The following is a 27,370-nucleotide window of genomic DNA, read 5'->3' as shown; positions in this document are numbered from 1 at the left end:
AACAGAAGTTTCAGCTCTGCGTCTCAAATACAGCCTGAACAGGAGATAACACACATCTACATACGGGTGAGACAACTCATCTTCTTCTTCTTCTTCACTTCTCTCTGGGAGAGTGTTTGTTTAAGGTGTAGTGCGATGCTGACGCTCCGGCGTGAAGGTAACTGGTGTGTGACAGGAATGAACTTGGTGCTCATCCACAGCCTAAGTTGGGAGTGTGCGGGCATGCAGCGTAACGACTGGTGCATCCCCGGGGGCTTTGTCGCGTCCTGATGGACCTTAATGCACAACATAGCCAAAGAGACAGGAATGTGGAAACTACCATTTTCCACCTGAATTCTGGATACAAATGGGTTTTAACTGCTGCTGTAAAATTAATTGGAGCTCTTAATATGTGTTGCAGCTATATTGTCTGTGTGCGTTCAGCAGTCGTGCTACGTCTGAGCAGCATGCATTATTTATGTGCACTGATCTCCAGAAACAGTGATACCTCAGCGGGGGCAGAGGGAGGGATGTATATACTGTAATGACTGCACGGAGTTAATATCGATGGCTGGGCTGATAATATAGTGTGGGGAGAGCAGAGGGACCAGCTGCAGCACTTAGATGCCACACTTGCTTTGTCTTGGTTGCAACATCTTGCCGGAGTGGGTTGCAGCATGGCAAAGACACTGTGCATGCATGTCATATGGTTTATTTATCTGTCATTATCCGGTGGGGGAGATACCAGAGAGTCCCGTGGCAGCAGGAGGCTGTGAGCAAGGCTCAGGAGATCAGATCTCCTTTATCTTTGTCTGTCCTTTTGTCTGCAGATACAGTATCTTAATCCACATCAGTGTAAGGCGGCTGCTACAGGCTACAGATTCACCGTCTGCATCGGTGTGCTCAGATTACACATTTGTAAGTATTATGTGATGCTGTGTTATTTACTGCATCTGTGGTTGTGTTCCTGCACCCAGGTGTGCCTGTTCTATTTTATTGAGGACTGAAGAAAATACTTAATGTGGAGAGAGCAAACAAAGAAAGCAGCAGTTATCTGTTAGTTTCTATAGCTCATATCAGATCCTGCATTATCATGCGCACACAGCACACACGCTGTGGTGACAAGAAAAACACTCACCCTCCGCTGGGCTGAGGGGATGCTTCTGAAAACTTTTGGGCTTTGAGGAATACTGCAGCCGTACTCATCTTGCATGCTGCTGCAGTTGGTTGGCTTCCCATGGGAACCTAAAGGAGCAGGGAAAAAAAAAAAAAAAAAAAAAACTATCAACAAAAACACATTTCACTTCGCTGCCAAATCTTACCAGTGAAAAACTCAGTTTTCGTTGTTCATTTCAGGTCTTAATATTTGTGACTGATGTCAAGTAGAAAATTTACAGTTGACTTTGACAGACCATGATCCTGCAACCTCTCTGTGTGCAATCTGAATGGTCTCCCAGAGAAATGCACATTAGGGTTGATTGGCGAACCTGCATTGTCATTCGTCTGCATTTGGACCCCGCCTTCACCGTCTGTGGGCTGGGATTGGCCCCATCCCACCTATGGAGCTGCGAGGATAAACTGTACAGATAATGGGGTGGATGGATGGAAAGCCCGCACATAATACTTCACAGCCTTTGTAGCGCACACTCATAAAAATACAGCAGAAAATTTACGAGACAACTCCAAATCAGTCACAAAGCGGCACAACCTCGAAAACTAAGAAAATAAAGGGAAGCTGATTAACACCAGTAAAAAAAACATGCAGTAATGAACACTTCAACAATAAATAGCAATAACCATTTAACATTAGTTCAAATATTTAAAAGGGTAGAATTTTGTGCATAAAATGCAGCTAATCGCAACATTCAGCAAACATTTCAGAGCAGGTGTGTGTTTGATATTCAAAACCCATTTTAGTGTTGGGTCTGCTTTTAGTGCTGCAGGTGGCAATGTGCAAAACACACACACATCTTGTGTGTACCATACCATTGCACTCCCTCCCGCCCAATGACGATATTCAAATGTTAAAGAGTGAGAGGCCCATGAAAAAGCAACAGGTTTATTTACACGTACTCCAGAGTGCAGCGCAGCCATTCGGGCTCTCCTGTGGTTTGTCACTGGTTTGAGGAAGCTGCTGTAACAGCGGCAGACGTTTTTCTCACAGGACGTTCTGACGTGACTTTCAGGGCTCTGCCATTTTAAGTTCAACTTTAAACTCTCTGAACTTTTTTTCATAAAAAGCCTCAGTCTTCTTCTGTTTATACTGCAGTTTTAGATGTGCTTTCACTGATGATAGAGAAATTAACATGTATCAGAGCTAGAAAAGCTAGAAATGAGTATTTCAGGACAACCCTCTCTGGGCCCTCAACGTTACTGAATAAATAAAGGTTTTTAAAAAGGAATAAATCAGAGATAGTGAACGAAAATAGTAAAAAAAAAAAAAGGAGAAGACGCTTTAAGCTATGTTGCTGTGCAGATTGAACTGACTGAACTTTAAATAAAATGAATTATTAAAATTTAATACAAGATGTTTTCTTTCATTCTAATACCTTAGCTGGCATTTTCACAGCAGGGTAGGGATTCGGGTGTGTTAGCATCTCCTGTCCACCAAAAGTCCAGGATGGACAGACTAAGGACTGGCTCTAGAGAGGACTATTTGCATTTCTAGACTACTTGGTGATCGCACCACTTTCTCTCACACCCATGGGAGTAGATAAAGGGACAGAAGGACAAAGAATGGTTACTTTCTATCTGCAAAGTCCCTGGATTACACTGAAACTGAAGAATATCTGGGGTTTTTTTTCTTGGTCATTATTCTTGACTGCTGTGCATCTGGGAAATGGGTTGCGTTACTATGACAACTGGCCACTGTGAGATCTATGATATGAAAAATGTAGTGAGTGTAAATGTTGTCACATCCATTGATGGGATGGCGGGAAAAAGAATACAGTTAGACAATACAGCACACTACAAGTTACAGTGTGAGTGATGTGCCACAATGAGACTGAGCTCTTAACGGGGCTATCAATATAACGTATAGATGGGCATTCTTCACTGGTCCAGCAGTCCACTAGTGTTAAACCAACTAACCAACAAAATTTCACTAACCAACCCTAACCCTAACCCTTATCTCCTTTCCTGGTGAATTTGTATAATCCCAGGCTCCGTATCTCATAATTGCATTACGAATATAATAGCTCAATTTAAACAGGGAGATGAGAATTTAAAGATAACTGCTCCATTCTCTGTCCTGGTAAGCCATTCACAGCTAACCTGGTTCAGAAACTGGCAGTGAGTCTGCAGAGGGCGGAGAAAAGCGATCCTGATCATTTACATTTTGCAGCAGACTGAACTTTTCTGTTGCTCTGAGTGCAACACCTGCATTTAGCAGAGGCAATTAATTACACAAATGACCTTCTACAAGCCAACTGAGGACAGTGGTGGTTTGATCTTTGAAATCCACATAAAGAGCTAAAGAGTCCTTGAACTAAAGTGTAGCTTTGTAGCCCCAGGGAACACAAAGACCCGCAGCTCCCCCAAATCTGAACAACCACAGGTCATTCTCCTCAGTGTCCTGATATGAGACCCATGGGAGTGTCTCCTGAAATGGAGCCCTTTGGCTGTAAGTGCACTGGAGTTTGATTGTCATGGTTTTAATAGTAATTGGGATTGTACCCAAATGTCAGTCCAGCATTGCTTTGCAAACACAAGTCTTTCTATCTCTAGTTTGTGATTTGTGCATTGCCATCTTATTTTTTTGTAATCAGAAGATGAAGCTAGGAGCAGCACAGCGGTAAGGAGGTTGTGTGTTCAATACCAGGCCCGGGGCATTTCTGTGCAGCGTTTGAATGGTCTCCCCGTGCTTGTGCGGCTTTAAAGCCATGTATGTTTAGGTTGGTAGGTCTGAGTGTGAGTGTGAGTGGTTGTTGGTCTCTGTCTGTCTCTGTGTGTTGGTCATGAGATGGACTGGTGACCTGTCCAGGGTGACCCCGCCCCTCATCCAGAGTGAGCTGGGATTGGCTCCAGTACCCACCTGACCCGGAAACAGATAAGTAGAAGATGAATGAATGACTGAGGAAGAGTGAGGAGTGGATCTTACCTGTTCTGTACTTGATCCTGATTGTCTCTGATACTCTGCCCATCACACAGTAGCCACGCCCTAATAAAAATCACGGCCAATCCATTTATCCATAGACTTCAATACAATCTGATTTCTTTTTACAGCCAGTGGATTCGCTCCCTGAGCGTCATTAGACAGAATGGAGGGTTAAGGCTCTTCAGCACTGGCTTCACTGTACAGACCCAGAACCAACAACCAACCTTTAGGTTTAGAGAAGATTGGGTGAATTGGGTTCAATATTAGACGCTCTCTGTTGTCATGGATAATAGAAACAACATAAACTGTCACATTCGCATGGGACTCAAATCAGCTCACATATTCCTCTGTTTTTTTTTTTGACCCATCCATCAGTCACCGACGTCCTCCTGGCATGGACTTTGTCTCTGTGATGAATTTGCTCTGGTCATAATAATGACAGCAAAACTGCGAGGTCACAGTGACCTATGGACTGGTTTTGTTTCAGGACAGTATCAGTGCAGCTGATACACAAGAACTAACTCAGCCCAGCTAGGTTACTATTGTGAGGAGTTTCCTGAACTGAACCAGGCTAATGCTGCGGCGCTCAAACTGCCAGCATGCTCCAAATAAAACTGGATGGGGCCGTTTCCAAAGCCAGTTTAGCTGCTGGCGAATCCACCTCTGCAGGCAACAGCCTGAACACTGCAAGTAGATGGAGGTCTATTGGTTTTGCGCTTGCTGGTCCAAAAATCACAACACGCATCCCACACAGGACACAGAAAGAGAACCAGCAGCCAATCACACGAGATTACTCACCACCTGAGTAAAAACACTCACTGCAATGTGAGAACTAGAGGAGAAAAAGAGAAGCAGCGAGATTATTTTTAAGCATCAAGTTCAAACTCCGAGGTTAGGATTACTGTGAGTGTCTGATATAAACAGGTCATAAAAGGAGATCCAAGCGGAGAAACATGACAGCACTGCAGCAGAGGATACCTTTGAGTTATGCTGAGCGGCATCATCTGATAATCCCCCTGTGGCTGCACTAATCTGTCCCCTTTAACATCCTGAAAAACCCCTCAATCATACTGAGCAAAGAGTCTGGACATTTATGTCAGCGATATTTCAGTTTTTCCTTTTTATTAAATGTGCAAAAATTCTGATTTCCTTTTGTCTTTGCGACGTTTTGACCGCAGGTAGATGCAGGAAAACAAAGAATTTTGACCATGTCAGCTGTGAAACAATACAATGAAGAGCAATCCTTGGTTTGAAGGGCAGCAGCCTTGTTTTTCTGAGGCTTCTAAGACTTTTCAGTCACTAGTGAGAGGTGCCGCAATGCAAAAGCTACTGATTCAGACTGCTGATTTAGTCCACTCAGCTCATCTTGCAAATCTCCTTCGCTCCACAGAGTGAACACTTTCAACCCGAGCTGCATTTTCAGTCAGAGGTGTTATTTTTCAACCAAAAGGCCAAACATGTCATTTTTCCCCATTAAAGTACCTTGTTCCTTTTTCGGAGTTGTGTTCTGATCCAAATGTTTCCATCAACCGCACACATAATGAAATCTCTGATTTGAATCTTTAGAAAAATGGAGAAGGCAAAGGTGGAGCTGAGGAGAAGGGAATAGACCACTTTCAAAATATTCAGTGCTTTTAGCAGCTGTAATCACAGTCTGCTAGCTTTGGAGCAGAGGAGACCTCCGCCGATAATTCAGCTCATCATTCTGTCACACTGGGGGAACAGGAACCCCAATGGGAGAAGATGATGGTAACTGTCGTGAAGACAACTACCCCAGTGACTCCAGTCTATTTCACACCGTGAGAAGTAGAAGTCACATACTGTTCACATAAATCATCGACTTTATAGGAAAGTACGCCAAGAAAGAAAAGTGAAGCCAATACTGCAGAGTGCTTAACCTTTAACCTATCTAACGACCATCAGGTGGCACCTCCGATGAGTGCATAAAGAAGTCCGACTGTATTTAATTCTACGGGAAAATGTCCCTAATTCTCACTTGATTTACTAGCTCAGTTAACATTTTTCCAAATGATTTTATGGCCTCAGTCTCTAGTCTCTCGAGAGTTATTTAATACAACGTGTTCTATATTTTTTAAACGATGGTCCCATTTAGAGGAAAGCAGACCATAAAGGCGGATGAATTAAGGCGTGGCTACTGTGTGATTGACGGACACAATCTGGATTGAGTACAGAGCAAGTCTCCAATAACTCCTCCTCAGCTCCAGACACGGTTTATTCTGGTTTAAATAAAAACATGATGGAGACTGCCAAATGACATACTGGAGGCTTCTAACTGGGTTGCCGCTTGGTTTAAATGGATTAGCCTTTAACAAGTTGTTAAAACTTTCCTATCTCTACACACATTTTAAGCCCAGACCTGATTTGCATCGGTCCCTGTAAACACACACATAATGAGCAGAGGCAGCAGTCCTCCATTCCAGTCTGCCATCTCACTCATATCTTGTCTGTCACCGGTGGATCGAACTCTGCCATGTTTTCTGGGGCTGGGAGAGCTCCTACTCTCCTCTAGCTTTCTCTGTTTATTTTCCCATCTCTGCAGTCTGGACTGAGAGAGCAGTCTATCTGCTCCAAGTTTTCGTTGTACTCAGGTTGTGGCAGGAGAAAGAAGACGTTTTACGGGACGGATTAGAGTTCAAAGAAACGGATCTCCTCTGTTGTTTGCTTTAGCTGACAAGCCAGGCTCACACTTCAGAAGCTTTCTTTCTTCCTTTCTCTCCCTCCATCTCTGCCAACATCTTACTCCCCTGGCTGGTCCATTTGTCTACAGTTGAGCAGGCACCTGACATCTCAGTGACAAGTGCTGAGCATGGATGGATGAGAAGCAGTGAAGGGAGGTAGGAAGAGGAACTAATGAGGAGGACAGCAGCAGCAGCAGGGGTCTGTCACTGCACCCCCTGTTAACAGCCCCCACAACTCTCTTTGATATCCACCCCAAACGACAAGGTTGCTCCATCCTTGGTTTGTACCACTGAGGCGGGGGTATGGGGGCTCATTAGCCACCCATGCACCCATTTTTTCCCTTTGCGGCGGAGAGGTGTTGAGTCAGGGGAGGGTGGCGCTGTCTGGATCAAAAACCCAAATTCAGAATGGAAAGAAGATCTAATAATGAAAAATAAGAGGCAGATGAAAGTCTGGTGAACACCAGAATTTCCACCCACTAAAATAACCTCTGCTGTGTCTCTAAAAAAAATTATTAACAATCAATCAATCCATCCATCCTGTACATGAGAAACTGCATGTGGAAAATACCAAAACATGGTAGCACAGTCTATAACAGACAGACAGTTTTTCATCATTCACATAATGTATCGATGAACAATGTGAAGAACTCGTCACCAAAGAAGTCATGTTTTACATCCCCTTTAAGAGTTTTTAATCCCGTCACATGCTGCCCCCCCCCCGAGTTGCTGGGATTTCTATCACAGGACTGACATTCATTCACACCTGCACGTAATTTAGAGTCGCCAGTTAATAATAACCTGCATGTGTCTGGACAGTTGAAGGACAGTGGAACACTTGGATGGTCCAGGGCGAAAGTCTGAGACCATTTTCCCTTGGTCTCATTCAAGTTGGACCCTCTGTGATATCCCTTATTGCCTTGTGAGCTGTTCTGAAGGGTGTTTTTAAGACTAGAACTGATTCTTGCAACACATTACAGAGGAATGGATGATTCCTGGTTGTGTGGGCTGGTGAAAGCTGCACTGATGCTGTGATACATGAACCTCCAGTGACTTCATGCAGCATGCAAGAGTTTTAGTCACCACAGGAATCCCAGAGGCAGGATTTAATCCTAATTGTTTCCAGTTTGTGCCAGAAAAAAACTTTACAAGTGTCGTTTCTTAATGCACAAGATTTGTTTTTTGTGTCAATCTCAAAACCAATTTTCTGTAAATACATTAACGGCAAGACGGTGGGAAAGCACAACATTTTAAACAATCCAAACACTGAGCAGCACAAAAGGCATTTTAGTCAAGACTTCAGCTGCTCTATAGCCAAGAAACCTCAGACCGCTCTGTGGTTTTGTGTTCACACATGGCTGATTATATGAACTGTGCATAATAAAAGTCAGTTGGGATGCGGTCTTTAGATGTTTTTCCTACAATAGAAATCTTTGCTACATCGATAAGATCATCCCGTAACTTCCAGGTGTTGATGTTCCTATTTCCCAAAGACTGCACATCCCGATGATAGACATACAAAGCTTTGATGTCCGTCCTCTGTCAAGGTGGACAACATGATACCGACTTCTTGTCTGAAGTGTGAACTTTTCCCTTCCACCCTCCCTCAGAGGCCACTGCTTTGATGTCATCCTCACGGCAGGTAGAAGGCCAACCGAGGCAGCTTCAAAACATCACACAGATGTCAGAATGTCACACCCTCTAGCCTTGGCAGGAAACAGAACGCCACTATTGATCATAGTAGAAACCTTCATGTGATGGGGTAGTTTTTCATGGGATGAGAAGGCACGAATATGCAGGAGCGAACAATGTTCATTTCGCACAGTTTTGTGTCCAACTGATATCAGCAAAGTGGTGAAAAGGCCTGTTTTGTGCTCTGTCTGTGCCCTGGGAGGATTTCAGCCTATAATCAGTCATTCAGCTTCTATCAAAGTGTCAGCTAACACACACTGATTGGGATTCCTATTTTTTCCTGCATTTGTCCTCGTAGTTTAACACCATGGGGTGTGTCAACTTTTTATGAGATTGATACACTTATAGTCTTGTGGCTAAATATTTTATTTTTTTAGTCCATGTGTGTGACCATCACCTGCCCTTCCTGGAAACTAGTTTGTTGAACTTTATTGAGTGAAATGACCTTTGTGAGGCAGGGAGGGCTGCGCCACACCTCGGTGAATGCAAAGGGGAGCAAAGAACGGAGAAGATGCAGAGGCGGGGAAGCAGGTGGTGCTGGTAGGACGTAGTGAAGGATGCTGTGTTTGTCACTTCACTCAGGATTACGAGAGTCCAGAGAGTTTCTCTGTAGCTCTCTGGAGAGATGGGAGTCCAAATAGCTGAAGGCGACCCAATAGAGGAGGTGCACACAGATGGGGTACATGGTGATGGAATGAAAGAACAGCTCAGCCCATTTTAAGCAGGATTTATCAATTCTTCATGATGTGACCCTGTTTGGTCATTGAGAATTACTGATGAAATTATTGACTCCAATCTAGACGCAAGTGCTTTGGAGATCATCTCGATGACGGTACTGATCAATGACAGGGGGCGATAGCTGGAGGGGAGTGTTTGATCTTTATCTGGTTTAGTCATTTTATCGCAGCTGTATTCATTTGGGCTCATGTGTAACGTGTGTTTTTGATCTCTGTCACTGTCCTGGGGAATGGAGGCGCCAGCACTGACCACAAGTGTTTCATACATTCACCAGGGAAGCCAGCCGGTCCAGGAGTCTTTCCTGCAGGCATATTTTCCAAGAGGTTTCTTTGCTCTACAGTCAGCTGAGGCAGATTTAGATTTTTGAGAAAGGCCTCAATGTCTTCTAGGTTTGGGTTGTTTGTTGGTGAATATAGTTTTTGATAAAAGCTGTAAAAGATGGTTTCCTGGGGTGATTGTGTATATTTGCCGTTTTTCTTTGTTGCATTGGGTGTATACTCGTGTTGATTTTTTGCACAATAGAGTTGTTTGACGAGAAAATAAATACTTGAAAAAGTGGTTCACAGGGAAGAAGAAGGTGCATTCCCTCTTTGTAGGATTTTTGAGTCTCCAGCCAAGTCCAAAGTCATCCATATATACCTTTAGTAGTTTGGCTGATTGTGATTTATTTGCGTATGCTGAGTTATGAGAAGAGGGATTCAGGACTGTGTTAAAGTCCCCTCCTTGGATTGTAGTTGGGGTGACTGATATGTTGGTTAATTTGTGAAAGAAAGCCAGATCATCATTATTAGGAACATAGATATTCACAATTGTGTATAATTTAGATTAAGAACACTGATGCTTCTTTGGGGGGGGTCCGGTGTCCCATCTAGTCTGGCCTGATCTGCTCTAGTCTCTACTCTCTAGAGGGGTCCGGTCTCTGGTATAGTCTGATCTCGTCCAGTCTCTAGTCTAGACAGAAAACAAAAAAATTTTATGTAAAATGTTGGCCATTTCTGTGTTATTCTGTGTTGATAATACATTCAATTTTTTTGTGATCGTAGATTTTATAGGTCCCTAATTACAGAATGCCCGGGAAGACCGGGCTTGACATGAGCTTCACAGTGTGCAAGGTTTGCAAAATGAGAAATCCATGTTTAACTGCACTATTTTTTTATAGGGACACTTTTATTTTTGTAACTTAAGCAATATGTGATATCGCTTTTATGCAACAATTCCATCTAAACATGGATAAAAACTGAATAAATGTGAAAAAGACACTTTAATGTCTCATTTGTCATTCTGTCTTGCAAAGCAGACTGGAGTAGATCATCAGGATTCTTTGCACACCGACAGATTGAAGCAGAAATCATTATGAATCAAATCGTTTTAAATCGAAAATCGAATTTGAATTGAATCGGAACCCAAAAAATCTGAATCGAATCAAATCCACTACAATCCACTGTAGTTTGTAACTACACTTTGAATTCTTTTTTTACATTTTGCCTCCCTGCAAATGAGGGTTTGATCAGTTCAGACAACCTGTGTCACATACTGTGCAACAAAATCAATCATTAATATATGAACCTCATTAAGGCAACAGAGGAAAACAGCTCCAGGAAATAGCAGAAATTATCATAAAGGAAAGTAAAGAAGTTCAAAGTTTATATTAGATACTTTTGGAAATATCCATACCGTAATTTTCTTTTTTTAACAAGTTTTGGGGTTAATTTTTAAGATGTTGATTTGCTCCTTTTTCATCTTCTCACTCACTCACTCACTTAATCATAAAAACATTTGTTAAAACCTGAAAAAAAAGAAGCTTTGATCAGCTCCACTTCATACCAGTGTTCAGTGATGAAACATGTAGAAATCTGCCTTAGATGAAGCAGACAGCGTTTTTATCCACACACGACAGCTGCAAACTCCCTCACCTGTTCCTGTTGCTATCACTACGGGTTCTATTAAACTGCATAACAGAGACCAAGGTCGACCAGATACAGGAAGTTACTGAATTTTGTGGGGGGGGGGGGGGGGGGGGAGTGAGAAAGGGAATGTTGTTGATTGGCCTAAAGTGCACAGGCTGGCCTATGCATGCCTTCTGCAGCATCCATGTCTCCCCAAAGCTTTTGAGCCTTGAAAATTGAGACTTTTGGAAATGCTGTTGGACCCCTTTTTGGTTTGAAAACTCCAGAGTGATAATGTATTCTGGATTGGCAAAAATAGAGAACTTTGGAAGTGACACCTAGTCACTCCATGATTGGGTCAGTATCAACTAGCAGTGGTGACAGCAACGTGAGTAACAGATTACAGATGGTGCAGTGTGGGGAGATCAGAGTGAAGCTGCTGCTCCTTTACACATATTAGAGCCATTTGAAGTGGTTCAGGCATCTGATACAGCTGCCTTCTGGGCACATGCCCACCTACAAGGAGATCTCGATTTAGACCCAGAATGTATTGCAGGAAAATACATGTAAGGACGGTTGTGTGTTGGTGACCTCGTTGTCTTTGCTTGCAGCTGTTGTGCAACCACATTCTGTGCTAAGGGTACTGCAGAGCAATGAAAACTCGTCCCTACAAATACACCATGAGATGTCCATCATAACTGTAAGCCTCACCAGACTGTAACTGTCAGTGTCTTAACTAACTTAACAAAAGGGCCTGAGATATATCTGTGCACATGCCAGCTGCTGTGGTCCGAACTGCTAAGCAATCAAGTCCCACAAAGTCCAGCTGCAGATTCTGGTGAAAACTGCAGGTTCATCACTATGCTCCACTCTACGCCACATTATTTTTATGCTTTGAAGGAAAAACTGTGGCAAGTCCTAAATTGTTCAGACTGTATGATCATAAATAGAAGGTGGAAGTCAGCATTTCAGCCCCAACACAATGAAATGATCACTGTATTATTACTTTCTGTCAGGCGTGTGGGTTCGAGGAAAGAAAATCTGGTTACTTCATCACAAACTAACTCCTTAAATTCAGTTTGATGGTGTCTGACACTAAAAGCAAATGGATTAAGCTTAAATCAGCAGTAATATGCTAGTTGATGACAGTGCACATAAGGTGGGTAGGAAGGAAATGATCATGAATACGCACAAAGTCATGTTGCTGCTTATTCATATTGCTTGATGAGCATCCATGCTGTGTCATAGTGTGTCAAAAGCTGATTGTTTTCTTGATCAGGATCAGACATTTCTCCTCTCGGCAGTCAAGGATTTGGACTTTCTCGTCCGGATTTCAGATCAGCCTGGGCTTCAAGGCTTCGTGCAATTAGTCATTTTTACAATGTTGTAATTTCAACAAGGGTAAATTTCAAAGGTGTCAAAGGTGTTAAGTCGGGTAGCGAAGGAAAGGGAGGAAGCTACACTCTGCAGGATTTCAACACTCCCCCCTGTTATTTGTTAGTAAGAAGGGAGTGTGTGTGTGTGTGTGTTTTGGGTGGGTGGGGGCTGGTGATACAAAATGGATGTTTGCCCAAACTCACAAAGCAGAAGTATCATTTGCTCTTTTGAAAGTAAGCACAGGCTAACCAATGCGTACAGCTGTAATTCATACAGATGAGCCTGGACAAGGCCATTTTGTTGTTGTGACGCTAAACAGAGTTGATCTCTGGACTGTAACATCATTTACAGAGACCCAATGTTTGGCTGTTGAACAGGGGGCTACTTGCTGCACAATTATTTGAAAACAGAACAGCACCTAAATTTAAGGAGCTGCAATTTTTTAGATTGTTAGCGCCATAAGCGTCGCGGTACAACTGATAAACCCATGTTTGATTGGTGTAAGAACAAAAGGATAAATTGTACTTTGCATAAGAAAATGAAATTGCCACAGAAATTGTGTGCTGCAATATAATAAAATGATTATTTTCTTGCACATCGTTCAGCCCTACGAGCAATTGAACTCAAAGTTGAAATATTGTTGTTGTATGTAATTTAAGGAGCACAAAAACCACTTGTGTGTGTGAAGTGTGTGTGTGTGTGTGTGTGTGTGTGTGCACTCATGCCTACATGTGATAAGTGCTTCTTTGTTATATTGGCTGCAGTGCAGCCAGGCACTCATGCTCGAATATACAACAGAACAATACTTCTTTTTGTGCGGCTTTGATCTAATAAGAGAAAGAGATGGTGGTACGAGCGAGACAGAGGCAGAGAGAGTGACGAAGGGAGGGGAGTGCTCACCAAAGCGAAGACAGAAGAATTTCCACTTGGATCATGCTGAGAATGAAACTTCAAGTCGACATAACTGATTTCATTTTAGCTTGACCAAAGAGTTTACAGAAGAAATGGAGTCGTGCTTTTGAAGGATGATACTAATGCTATTTTTAGACAAAATTATCATGTCTCGGCTCACTGAATGGGTTCATTTAAAAATATGAATACCTTATTTTTCACAAGGCACCATGTACAAAGGGTTGATGGCTTCATACACATGGTAACACACTTACAGATCAGCTACAAGGCACAGGTCGGGGCTGCAGAACGTCTTGGTTTTCTTTCGGCGCCCACATTAATAGGTTAGAGCTCTGCAGCAAAAAACACATTTTAAGAAAACCTACCGAAGTCATTTTTACAGACACTTTCCATTTTTGTCACTATGTCTACACCAGTTGTGATTATATGTGATGCACAAAATATATGTATACTTTCATATTTCATTTTGGCAGCTGCAGTGACTTTTTAGGGAAAATGAGGAGAAACTGAACATTCAGTTATCCTCTAAACTGGGTCAGCGCTGGCAGCCACAAACTAATGTGAACGTGTATTTTTCTGCATCAGATCAGTAACAGCAGCCGTGACATATGCTCACCTTACATTTTGCCTAATTTTACCTCTGATTTGATCTCCGCCAACTGCTTAGAAACACATCTCTCTTTCCATTCTGTTAGATGCTCCACTTCCCCCGCCATCTAGTTGTTAAACAGCAGCCTGCTGCTGCTGGAGATGAGGGAGATAGAACTGGGATTAAATGGACTCCTGTGACTTTTGGATGATTACACTGCTGTGTGTGCACTACAGCAGGAGGAAATATGAAAACATATTAGCAGGTTCTCAGAGCAGAGGTAGAGGTAATATCAACTAGTAACTCTCAGACGGCCGAGGTTCACAGAGCGGTTGTTTAGCTACAGTCTGAGGGCTAATGTGTTTGTTATCACCTACAGCAGACGGCTCAGCATGCAGGAGAGATTCACTCAAACACACACACATGCAAAACCACACAAGCATTGTCATAGATTAATATTATGCATACACACATCCAGGCTAGAAACATATGTCTTTGATCACATGAACAAAAATATGCTACACTATGCACACAAAAATAGACACTGCAACAGCCCTGCACAAAGCACGTCCTTTTCAGCATATACACACAAACGCACATTTCACATTTCAGACACATGCAACAACAGCAACCTACACCGCTGAAACAACACCAACACATACATCACCACCTACATAGCAAAGCCATGCAGGCCACACATGCATGTACTGTATATCCAGTCAAACAAAAGTAACACAACCAACTTCCCACATCTAAATCCATTGGCACGAGACATTGCAAAACAGTTGTTCAGCTTCCTTTGTCACCATCTCCGTCGCTTCCACCGGCTCCTCCTCCTCCTGTCCTCCTTTTCATCCTCATCTCAATCATCAGTTATTGATCTGTCTCCAGGGGAGGGAAATCAGCCTCTATTTTTAGACACAGAGCAGATCGCTGGGAGAACCACAACCTAAGACAGAGTGATGGAACAGCAGCAGAGATATGGCCAATACCTTGAGTTGGCGCTTAATTCAACGGTCTAGCAATAAAAGAGTTAAATAAAGAGAGAAGCCTGAAAAGTAATGAACCCTCCTGTTCAAGGTTGCTCCGGTGCAACTGGTAGCACAATTTATGCCCACATAAATAAAGTGGCTTTTTTTTTTTCTTCATATTTTTACCCCTTTTTCAAAATTAAACAAAGTGGATGCTACAGGCACGAGGAAAACAACACCCTATATGAGACACTTGAGACATGAGACCAGTCCACTGTATAATATCAGAAGCGCATGAAAGACAATCTGGGAAAAAAAATTAATAAATCCTTGATACAAAAGAGCCTCAGTTGTTGGAGGCTGGAAAAAACAACCAATAGCGTGTTCACTTCGGGTCCTCCTTGAAACATCCACCCTTTTCTTACAAGGACACATCAGTCCTCCTCAGCAGAACAAGCAGACTCTGAATGTAAAAAAAACTGTTATACTCAAAGTCACACATTTTGTAGATACTATAGATCATTTCATGGTTAAAATAATTACCCTTCTGTGGTGGGAGAGGCAATGAATGAAGAGGTTGCATAGAGAAAATAGTAAAAATTATGGGTGATTATCGTATCATAGCCGGTCAAGATGAACCCTGTCTAAAAGTTTAAAGGTCCCATATAGCATAAAGGTGGATGTCCATGTGTTTTTATTATAAATTATATCTAGGGTCCTACATTAATTCTGTGATAGGGTTCAAAGGTCTGTATTCAGAAACCCTTTTGTCATAAAAGCACCTGTTAGGACTTCTGGAACTTGTTGTTATTGTGACGTCACAATAAAGCAGTCACTGTCGTCAGCCACGCCCCCTTTATGTGAAATCTGCTTTGATTTTAATCAAATCCATCAGAAAACACTTGATTAATTTCTTCTGATTGGCCCAATTCCAGAGAAAAGCATGAGAGAGCAGATGCAAAACTACACTAACAGTTTTTGGTTCCACAAATATATCTTTATATGGAAAATGTCAAATAGGTAAGAATTTAGGCAGGTTGACGGACTCTGTGGAGGCTGAGAGGGAAGAGCTCTGCTGGTTTACTCGAGGAAATAAGGAACTGGGTGGATTCACTTTTATTTCATTTATGAAAAGACACAATACAGTGGGACATCTTTACCCGGATTGGCCTGCTGCTCCTGCAACCCAACCTTTAATACGTAAGAAAGATTAATGGATGATGCTCCTTCTGACCACTGCATTGCTTCAAATACTTTAATCTGGTATTGACTTTATGGCACACAAGGGAATTTTAGTCCAGACCGTTTTGGTCTGTGGTTCCCCGGTGATGTTTAGGGAGGGGTATCCCACTCTAACGCTTAGTCTGTAGTACAATTGCACCTCTTTTCTTGAGGTTTGCCTTACTGAACAGACTGAACGCTTGCACTAAGGTGTCCTACCACATTCAGGCTTTAGCGTTGACCCCTCAATTGTAAAAGCAAACTCATATGTACTGTAGTTCAAGGTATGATATAATAAATGAGTCATGCAGAACAAATTCTCTGTCAGTACAGCAGAGTGTGTGGAAACTAGTGAACACGCTGTGCTGTGTCCATTTGTTCAAAACTATAGGACAAGTTCTGTTCATTTCATAATTCATTTATAAAATGAATTGACTTTATAATTCTACTTCGGCGACAGTCTAGACCATTCCTCTAGTACTAGGATGAAGTTGACATATGTGGTTTTACTAAAGCAAAAGTTCAACTCAGACATTTGTGTTTAGGTTTAGGAAAATTTGTGTAATTTTGTCTGAATTTCCACCCAAAGTCATCATCAGGTCCATCATGACTAAATAACCTGCAAAACCACTAACATTTCCATCAACTCCCATTTACTGTATAAAAACTGGACTTCAGTATAGAGATACCAACACAATATATACTAAATTCTGTGGATAATGAACTGGAAATAGACTCCAACAGGCCTTTAACAATGGTGCGTTTAAACTGTGTCACTGTGTAGGACACAGCAAAATGACTAATTAGAGAGATTTCTTAAATGCTGAACAGTGTACTTTTAATATTTGCATGGACTATTTCTGCTTTAGTCTTTTCTGCTCTGTTCTGTTGCTCCTCTACATGTAAAGCTCCCATGGGTGCTCATTATGGAAGAGGTCTGTTTGATCTATTCTTCTATTGCTGTTTGAACGTGTAGCTTCACACTCTCTAAGGGGTGCAGTGTATCAACATGACTATTTAAAACTGTTGCCATTACACAGACAAACACTCTTTTTTATATAAAGTGCCACTAAATAAATGTATGATGGCTGTCATGCCAATTCACCAACTTTTTTTTTTTTCTTAGTTTTAAAAAACGAAAAAAAGTATGCTGTGAATTATAAAGGAAAATCCAAATATCTGCAGTGAGCTGGCACTGCAGCAGGTTTTTTACTCATGCAGAATGGATTCCTTTCCCTGCTGCAGTGGGAGAGGTAATCAGACAAAAAAGCATCAGTTATGCCTCAGTGCTTTAAGTACGATTAACTGCTATAATTTGTTTCCATTTAAAAAGGGCAATTTGGCATAAACATACAAGAGACAGATTAAGTCTCAACAGTAAGTAACTTTAAGGTCTCTGCAGTGACGCATTTTCCATTCATATCCCCAAAGGCAACATTAGGATCATTTTACATTTTTTTCTTTTACTGTAACAATTTTTTGAAAATAGTCAAAAAGTGTAAAAAGCCTTGAAAGTTTTTTTTTTTTTTTTTAATTAGTGTGAATATTTCAAAATATTTGTTTAAGACGATCCTGCATCACTTATTACCCTGATTCACTTGTGTCCAGTTTTGTTTGTTTGTTTTTTGTTTGGCACCATGCTCAAGTGGAGCTGCCGTTGCTAAGCCTCCAGTTTGTCATCAGAAGAAATCTGTTTTGGAGGAAAGGTGAAGCTGAGGAGGAGTGAGGGCTGGATCTGACCTGCTCTGTACTCTATCCTGATTGGATGGAACAGTCTGTCAGTCACATGGTAACTACATCCTAAAAAGTCTCCTGCTTCATGGTCTATTTTACTCTAAATAAGGTCATCATTTGAGCATCATGTTGTATTGAAGAAGATATGAAACTAGAGACTGAAACCATTGGCCCATTAGCAAAAATCTACTGAACAAATAAATCAAGTGAGAAGTAGGAATATATTCACACAGACCTCAATAGATTTCATCATAAGATTCATTTTTTTCACCTGGACCGATTAATTTCAGTACTTCATAAGAGAAATCGTGTTCACACTGAGCGTATGAATAAAATATTCATAGGCAACATATTTGTTTTCAGGATACCATTACCTTAGGCTTTGGTTTGAGAAAGATCCTGTCCTGGTTCAGTACAGAAAAGGTTCAATGATTTCAAGGACAATCTGTTCATTTGCATCTCAGTCTTTCACTGAACCTAACAGTTTTTGCTAATTAAAACACAGATGGGGCTGTGGATGTAAATCCTGGTGTGACAATCTGGTGCTTTTTACAGACACCATCCATCCCAAACGTCTCCAGGTGGCTCCGCTGTTGTTCAGAGATGTAGTTCTGCTTTTAATTCAGAAAAAAAATATTGCATCTGAACCAGCTAGAGCCACAACATGATTGTGAAAATAATATTGTGATTTAGAGACATAACACTTAAGGGAGCAGGGTTCTCTATTGCCAGTCACCACTGAGATTTTAACCACACAGCTTATTTCCCCCTATTTAACCAAAAGCCTTTTGGCTCTGGGAATGACATGGTCCACCAGACCGCAAGATCACAACACTTAGACGAGTTGTTCTCAAATAAAGTACAGGTGTTAGTGGAGAGAAGAAAAAGGGTCAGATTCAGCTGAAAGCAATTGTTCACAGACAATAAAACAGCATTCATTTTCAGACATGCTGGTTTCAGTGTTGCCAGATAAGCCCGACAGTTTCCAGCCCAAGCACAATTTAAAATCCGCCCAATTCAATGAAAACCAGCCCTAATTTTAACCTGACCCTTTAACCCAATAAATAATTACCAATTCCAATACATTTACAAAAGATTTTTTTTATTAATATAGTTAATAAATGATCAAATATGCAAAATATGTATGTGTAGCAGATTTCTGTTACAATACTTGCACCAAGCTTTAGAGCCATATTCTGGGACTGGGGTGATGCTTGTTTGTAGCCCAGAGTTTGTCTCTTTTTTGTATTTTCCCCACTTCGCCATGATGTTAGCCATCTCCCAGCTTGGCAGCAAAGACCAGGCTTCAACTGTCGGCCGACCGCTGAGCCGGTTCAGTGTCACCAAATGCAACAATAGCATCAGATGTAGAGGCCCTCAAAGGGACGGTACAGTCCTCTCTTATCACTAACAACATTGGACAGAACTCACGTCAATTAAATATTTGTTTATTTTGACTGTGTGCTTTTGATCACAGCGAGGCAGCTTGTTTAGTTAAATTGCTCTCATAATATTTTCAAAAACTGCCATGTGTATTCAAAAGCCACCCAATTTCCCTCTCCCCGGCACTACTTCATCAAAAGAAGCCCACCTGGCAACACTGGCTGCTTTCACCAATGAGAGTGAGAGAACTGAAATAAATAAATACATAAATAAATAAATAATAAGTCTGCCGGGGCTTTAAATAATAAGTATAGTAACCTCAGCTAGCCATAAACTAGCGCTACATGCCCAGTGTTAGCATACGCTAGCCAGTCTGTTAACATGAATATTTGCAAGCCTCCAAGCACAGACGTCACTTCAAATCAACCTACCTGTTGCTATTCACCTTATTTAGCTGCTGTCGCAGCCGTTGACATGCCATCATCTCCTTTTCCCCGTTTCTTTTTCTATTTTTGGCCCCCGACAGCTTCTTTCGCTGCGGACATCTTTTCCCATGGACGTAAACTCACCACAGTGGCTGCTGGCTCAGGGCGACCTTCTCTAGCATGTTAGTCCTCCAAAACTAATTAACCTGAAGGAAATGCAGAAACTGTTCAGAAACTCACAACAACAGAAACATAAATAAAATGCCTAGTTTCATTTTATTATTTTTATTATTATTATTTACCATCGCTTTGGCGCCCCTCCTGGTGTGGCGCCCATATGCATCGCATACACACATCCACTTTTTGCGCCACTGCTGTTGGCCAATCAAGATTCAAGGTGAATACACTAACACTTAAACTAACATTAACACTAACATTTCATATCAGATATATAGCTCAAAAACAGCGCGATATCCTGATGCAGCAAAAGTCTCAGGCACCTCACATGTTTGGATCATCGTCCATCATCCAGGAGGCGTTGCATGAAAGCATCCTTGTTTCACTTTTTTTTTTTGCTGCAACATGAATGAGGTGCCCTGAGAGCCCAGGTGTAAGCTGAGCGCAGGGACTGCTCATCTGGGTCTGGTCCTGCACAGGAGACACCCTGGCCCTTTGTTTTCAGGGAGCTTTGAGGGCTCTGACGGCTCCACCTGTGCGTGTCTGCTTCCTGTTGCTTCGTTAGAGGAGGACAATGAAACGGGAGCGCTTGTCTCTGCTAATAAAAGACACATTAATGCCTCCTCTACTGAGAGCAATCTGCTAGAATGACTTAAACAGAGCAAAGGGACTATGTGTGTGTGTGTTGTGTGCTGTAAGGTTTGTGCATCTTTTAGGAACATTTGTTGAGTTGCTTTTTTTTTTTTTGCTCCATTGTGTTAGTTTGCTTTTAGTGTTTAACCCCCAAGCTCACACATTGTGTTCACTTTCATATTTTTCTCTCAGATTAGATATCTCTCTTGTTGTGATGTGTGATATTAACTTCATACTTTCTCTTTACCCACATAGTATCAAACACTATAAACAGCCGAAAGGTCTCAAATGTTTGATTTAATATCTCTGACAACTTCTATTATATTAAATATAAAAAACACAGTGGTCTATGGATGCATCCACACTACTACATTTTCTGCCCAGACGATATCAACACATACATGCAATGACTTACACGGAGCATGTGTGAACAGGTATGAACAGAGTAAGCAGATTAAGACTGGTTGTAAATTAGCAAGTGCAAAAACTGTTGTTGCGCTGAAATGCAGAATGTAACTGAACGAAAGCTGAAAGCAGAAACAACAAAATCAACAAAAGCTGTAATTCATAAGCCAGGGAGTCATACAATGGTGGACTATGTCCTTGTGTCCAGGTGTCTCTGTTGTTGGTGGTCCAGACTAAGACATCCTGTGGAGTTTTCAAAAATGGGTCCTGCAGTGTTTCTAAAATTTTCGTTCACCGCATTTGTTCAGCTTTACAAGCTGAGCAAATGACGTGCTCTCTCAAGTGGTGTGGACATTGGCATGTAACATACAAATGCAAAAACCGGTTACAGCTTCAAGTCACTTGCTCTTTTTGCTTCATGTCAGTCTTCATCATCAAACTGTTATGTAAAGGCAAAAAAAGACAATTGTATCAACAAAAGGTTTAACAATAAGGTGTGTACACAAGTATTGCACTGACCCCAGTCTCCAGTCAGAAAAACAACAAAAAGCCAAAGTGCTGTGGCTTTCACTACAAATTATAACCTATCTGTAATGGCCACCAAGAAGAAGTGAGGCATGAAATGCTGAGAGTGTACAATCTAGAAACGAATGAAACTGGGAGACTCAGACAGATTATTACAAATTGTAATGAGTGAGCAACAAAATGAACAACCTGGCCCCAGGCAGTCTGAGATCTTGGTGTTCCATTTGTTGCATCATCATATTGTTGAAGAAAGCAGTGAAATTAAGCCAGAACGAGCAGATCTGTAGAGATACTTTATCTCATTTGCAAGAGAAAACGGGCCAAAATGGCAATGTAAACTCACAAAAAACTCATTTGGTTTCCATGCAAGATTTTCTGTGTGAGAATGGAAAAGTAATTTGTCCTCCAGATATTTTCTAAGATATCAAGAGACTTTTCCCCCTTCAAACCCCTATAAATTGTAATTGTGATATTTTTTGTGTTTTGAACGTGTTTATGGTTTCTGGAGAAAACCTAAAGCTGCTGTTTTGTGCAACTAAAATAAAATCTGAAGAACATGGAGGTCAGTATGAGGTTGATATGAAGAAGCTGCAGCTACTTAAATAACTTCTTTCTAATATTGTCAATAAAGAAAAGTGATACCGATATACAGCCTTGCAGTACACCTTTGTAAGCAGAAACAGATGTCAGCATGAATGATGGGAAGTCTGGCTCTGTTTAGAGAGCTAGTTCTTTTGGCATCGCTCACTAAAAAGAGCTGGCTCTTTCGGCTCTCAATGGGGTCCTCAGATTTTTTGTTACTTCAATTAATTTACTACCATAAATAATAAATAATAATGTAAAATGAATTACTAAATGTAAAAAGCATACATTATATAAAATGTTAAATATTCATATAGCTTATTATACTCAACATTGAGCAGAGTGTTACAAAAAATAAATATGTATAAATAAGTACAAAAACAAAGACCCTTCTCAATTAGACAAAAGGTCCAATCTCTGATTGTTAAAGGTGGCAAAAGTACTCATATTCTGCACTTAAGTAGAAGTACAGATACATGTGTAAAAAAAATACTCTGGTAGAAGTAGAAATACTGATTCAACTCTTTTACTTAAGTAAAAGTAAGAAAGTACAGGCTCTGAAATGCAATTTCAAAGTAAAAGTAAATATTAGCTTTTGCCGTTAATGAAACACAATACATCCGTTGATAATTTCTGCGACAGTACAAGTTCTCCGTTCTCTCTCTACCGTCCCCTCACTCACTCGACTTTGTCCCGTGGTTACCTGCCCCCCCTCTTCTTCTCCCTCTTTCCCTCTCTAGGTCGTCACCTCTTTTACGTATGCTTTTACGTCATCTCGTCATCTGTGGAGGTTTAAAAAAAAGAAGAAGAAAGTAACGAGTCTGTTGTTACAACGTAGAAGTGTGTAGAATGTAGGCGTAGAAAGTACATATTTTTGTGTAGAAATGTTTCCAGCGTCTCTGTGTGTGTGTGTGTGTTAGTGTGCTGTGTGTAGCCCCTCCCCCTCCTGCTCGGTGCTCATGTACCTGACCAATCACGAGCGGTTTGAAGTAGTTGCAGTATTCGGTTCCCGTCGTTCATTTCAAAGAGCCGTATCGTTTGGACCCAAACGTCACTAGTCAGCATACAAATTAGATTCCCTACTCTCTCTCTGTTTATCACGTGATCTCAGCAGCATCTTTTCAGAAGACCCGTTCTTCAATTTACACTGATAAAATGAGTGGAGTCACGTCACTGCTGCAAGAAGTTGTGAAAATGTCATGAAAGTCATTTCTTGTTTTCTACATTTTTCAACAGATGAGATGTTGCTCCCAGCGAGTATCCTAACTGGCCTGCTGGGCCTGAGCCTTGTGGGGAGTGCGGCGGGTTTTGCCCGTCTACTGGATGACGTGGAGCTACGCTCAGCTTTCTCAGTTGCACGAACCAACAGTATGGAGGGTGGGCCAAAGATGACGGTGACCTTTGATGCCATATATGTCAACATTGGAGGGGATTTCGACCCCAAGGCCGGCACGTTTCACTGCCGTATCCCTGGGGCTTATTACTTCTCATTCACGGTGGGAAAGTTTCCACACAAAGACCTGTCAGTGATGCTGATGAAGAACAGAAACGAGGTGCAAGCCATCGTTTATGAGGAAAACGCAGGAGAGGAAAGGAAGGTAGGTGATCCCAGTGAGAGAAAAGGAAAAGCTAATACAGAACAACACTGTGCAAATCACATAGCCCAAAACTAAGTCAGAAGTCAGGTCTCAGCCTTGAGCCGCTTTCATAAAGGTCAGATGCTGCTTTCATGACTGAACATCAACCAGCTGGAGAAACAATAAGGCCAATCAGGTTATACCTGTCAGTAAATCCCACTTAAAGACCAAAACAAACTGCAAATGTGTCCAACTAGTTCTGTCTGTGAATCATCGTCTTCTGGGCTCTAGAGCTCCATTAAAAGCAAATTGCACTGGGTGACAATGTCCTTCTTAATCATGAACACACACAGTTGTTTATTTTCACTCTGTCCAAAACACCATCCTGCTGCCTCAGATACTCACTGGAGCGCCAAATGTGGATTAATATGCTGTTGCAAATAGGCCACAGCCAAGGCTGTTTTTTTGCAAATTACTGAAGTTGTTCCTCTATTTCTGAACTGGAGTAGTAGGGGTGGCCTGTGACATCCCCAGCCATCCCTTTGGCCCTGCCTATGGTCCAATGCACAGCTGATTAAAACTGGTGTCAGGCCAGCAGAGATCAGTAATAGATCAGTCCCTGGTGATTAGTACAAAATGAAATCCTCCACTCACATTAAATGGCTAACAGGAAGGGAACATAAGAGAAGAGTAATGAAATGTAGTCAGAATACCGGTGTAATGGCACTGGATCGTCTGGAGGTGAAAATGTTAGCATATCTCTCTTAAAGACTTAAGTTAAGCAGACAGATCTCACAATAAAGACGGCCTGTGGTTAAAAAATGGCTGAATCGCAATTCAAGGATGGATTTTTCGGCCTCTTAGGAAATGTTTGCAAAAGTCTTTTATTGTGTAATAGCTCTCAAGCTGTCAAGTGGTGCAATGCGGGTCTTATCTCAGAGGTTTCTGTTGGGGTGGATAATGGAAGCAGAATAGAGGGATTACACAGAAAATTCCCCAAATGAACCGCTGCGTGAGGTTGATGGCGGGATTATGTTTGGTGTTGGCGCCTTGATGATGCTCATAACTGAGTATGACTTCGCTGGGATAATAAAGTCTGCCTCCATCCTCAGGTGCAGAGTCAGAGTGTGATGCTGCAGTTGCAGTTCGGTGACACGGTTTGGCTCCGTCTCCATGGTGACCCTCGCTACGCCCTCTACAGCAACACCGGCCATTACACCACCTTCAACGGTTACCTCGTCTACCCCGACACCTACGACTACCAGACGCATTACCACCAGCACCGCCCTGACTACAATTCCCAGCAGAACCAGCAGGACAACGCAGCCTCTGTGAAGAGTAACGAGGCCACGGATCATGACAGGTTTGGAACGGGAGGTAAGCTGGAGGAGAAGGAGCTGCAACATAGAGAAGAAGAGGAGGAGGAGGAGAATGATGATGAAGAGGAGGACCAGAGGTCTGCTTTCTCGGTGGGGCGCACCCAGAGCATTGTGGGAGTTGACCAAGTGGGCCTGCCGCAGCACCAGCCAGTCAGTTTTGACACAGCGTTCGTCAACATCGGGGAAGATTTTAACATGACGGAGGGGGTGTTCACCTGCCGCATCCCTGGTGTGTACTATTTCTCCTTCAACGTGGGCAAGCTGCCACAGAAGACGCTGTCGGTCAAGCTGATGAAGAACCGCCTGGAAGTTCAGGCGATGATTTACGACGACAGCCAGGGCGAGAAGGCTCTGCAGAGTCAGAGCTTAATGCTGACGCTGAAACCAGGAGACATAGTCTGGCTCTACTCACATCAGAGGGATGGATTTGGGGCTTACAGCAACCATGCCAAGTACATCACCTTCACTGGCTTCCTGGTTTACCCGGACTTCCCTACCAGCACCATCACAAGCCAGTCATATGGAGACAAGAAGCCATAGCTGCAGGGCACGGCCTAGGGACTGAACGTTTTGGGAGGAATTTATACAAGATGGAGAAGTCTGAGTCCATCCGTTTCCTGAGTGGAGCATACTTGTAACGAATGCTGCTTCATGGTCGTCTCCGACGCTTCCTCTTCTTATGAATTTCTTCACAAAGTCACAGGGATTTTTGGCCGAGTACAGAGCCTAAATCAGAAGCTCCCCCAAATTTCCAGCCGATGGCTTTACAGGATAAGACTTCATCTCACATAACCTGGAACCTTGACTGACCGTCATGTGAACTCTAATGGAAAGTCAGTCATTGCCTGCTCATCTCTGTGTCAGAGCATCTCCCTTCAAAGTCAACAAGATCATCAAGTTATCCTGTGTTCATGCAGTTGTGGAAAGGAACATACAGACTTGACTTACTCGTTGACCAACTATTACTTCTGCTCATTAACGAAAATTCATGAGCATTTGATGCTCTTTGTTCAGGAGCAAAAAAGGCTCATTGACTGCACATGTTCATTGTACACTGATCTGACGTAAAGTCGAGGAGATAATCACATAAGTTTCATTTGTTTGTGAAATTTTCCTCTAAGTCCGTTTGGTATCCTTATCGAAGACTTGGTGTTTGCTTGTGTGTAAAAAGTCACTTTACTTTTTGTTCTATCTGTAGAGGCATGTGAAAACAATATGAACGGCGTAATCGGTGTCAAATTGTCTCTCGTCCCAATGCCGGGCCACCGCAGGAGCGGAGCACAACGGGACTGAAAGTGCAGAGAGCGTGCCCACCCAACTGTTGACCACATGCCACCTCTGAGCCGTCGGGGATCTGGACCATTATTTGATTTCTAATTCTAGCACCGTTTAATCCATTTCTTCAGATGGCGGGCACTTTGGGGAAAATTGGATGGCTTCTCCAAGGCCACTGTAACATGCATGTGTGTTTAATTTCACACCACAGGGAGAAGGATAATGTGGTTAAATCACTGATGGACCCTTAAAGCCCCCTCTCAGCAGGAACGTGTGACATGAAGTGAAGTGCATGACTGTGGTTGAACTTTTATTGTTTTCTTTTGATTTCCTTCAAATTACTCGGCTGCGCTGTTACCACACTCATGAATTCAGGTGATAATGCATTGGATGACGTGTGCTTCCGGCTTTAATACAAAATTTGATCATAGCATTGATATTTTTCTTTAAACATTTGTTAGTAATAACCTATCACTCTACCATGCTCCTCAGCTCTGTTGAACCTTTCAGCATCTTTTAGACTTATGTTTTGGTTTTGTCCTTACTCAGAGTGTCTTTGGTCCCTCTCAGTGCTCTCATTGCCTTTGTTACACTATATGAAACCAACATGCCAGCAAATTTAGCAGCTAAAGAGCTGGAGACGTGACTAATTCGGTGTAAATGACAGCTGTGTAAGTACACAACTTTTTGTCAACGATGTCACCATCGCAACATCAAATGGTGACATGTTAGTTTCATTCATCCCAAATGGGTGAATGAACTTAAAGGGAAGCTTTAAAAGAGTCTCCCTGGTGCTCTGGATAAGACGTAGTTTCCATACATTGATTATCTGTTGCACTTATCTGTGTGTGGTTGCAGGCACTAGCTGATCCCAGCTGATGTTGGGTAAGACAACCATTTACAGTTTGAGTCACTTTAGAATCACCACTGAACCCAACCTGCATGTTGCTGAACCGTGGGAGGAAACAGGCTGCGGGCCCAGTGCCAAGTTCATGTCCAGAGGTTTCCTTCTGTAAGCACCATACCACCCTGTCTGCAGTATGAATAAGAGTTTTTATTCCTTGGAACTATTCTTGATTGATGTGATAGCCCCGGTAAAATAACAGTGAAGTGGT

At 42.1% G+C, this 27,370-nt stretch overlaps 1 protein-coding gene across 1 annotated transcript; it reads left to right on the top strand.

Moving 5' to 3' along the window:
- Window positions 1-23,265: 23,265 nt before the first annotated feature.
- Window positions 23,266-25,520, top strand: c1qtnf4 (C1q and TNF related 4). The gene is made up of 2 exons (XM_029498878.1): window positions 23,266-23,622; window positions 24,714-25,520. The coding sequence occupies exons 1-2, from the start codon at window positions 23,266-23,268 to the stop codon at window positions 25,518-25,520; spliced, it is 1,164 nt and encodes a 387-aa protein (XP_029354738.1).
- Window positions 25,521-27,370: the final 1,850 nt, after the last annotated feature.

The sequence above is a fragment of the Echeneis naucrates genome, chromosome 3, assembly GCF_900963305.1.
Source record: "Echeneis naucrates chromosome 3, fEcheNa1.1, whole genome shotgun sequence".
Taxonomy (NCBI): Eukaryota; Metazoa; Chordata; class Actinopteri; order Carangiformes; family Echeneidae; genus Echeneis; species Echeneis naucrates.
The sequence above is the reverse complement of the archived record's forward strand: the minus strand, read 5'-3'. Positions and strand labels throughout refer to the sequence as shown.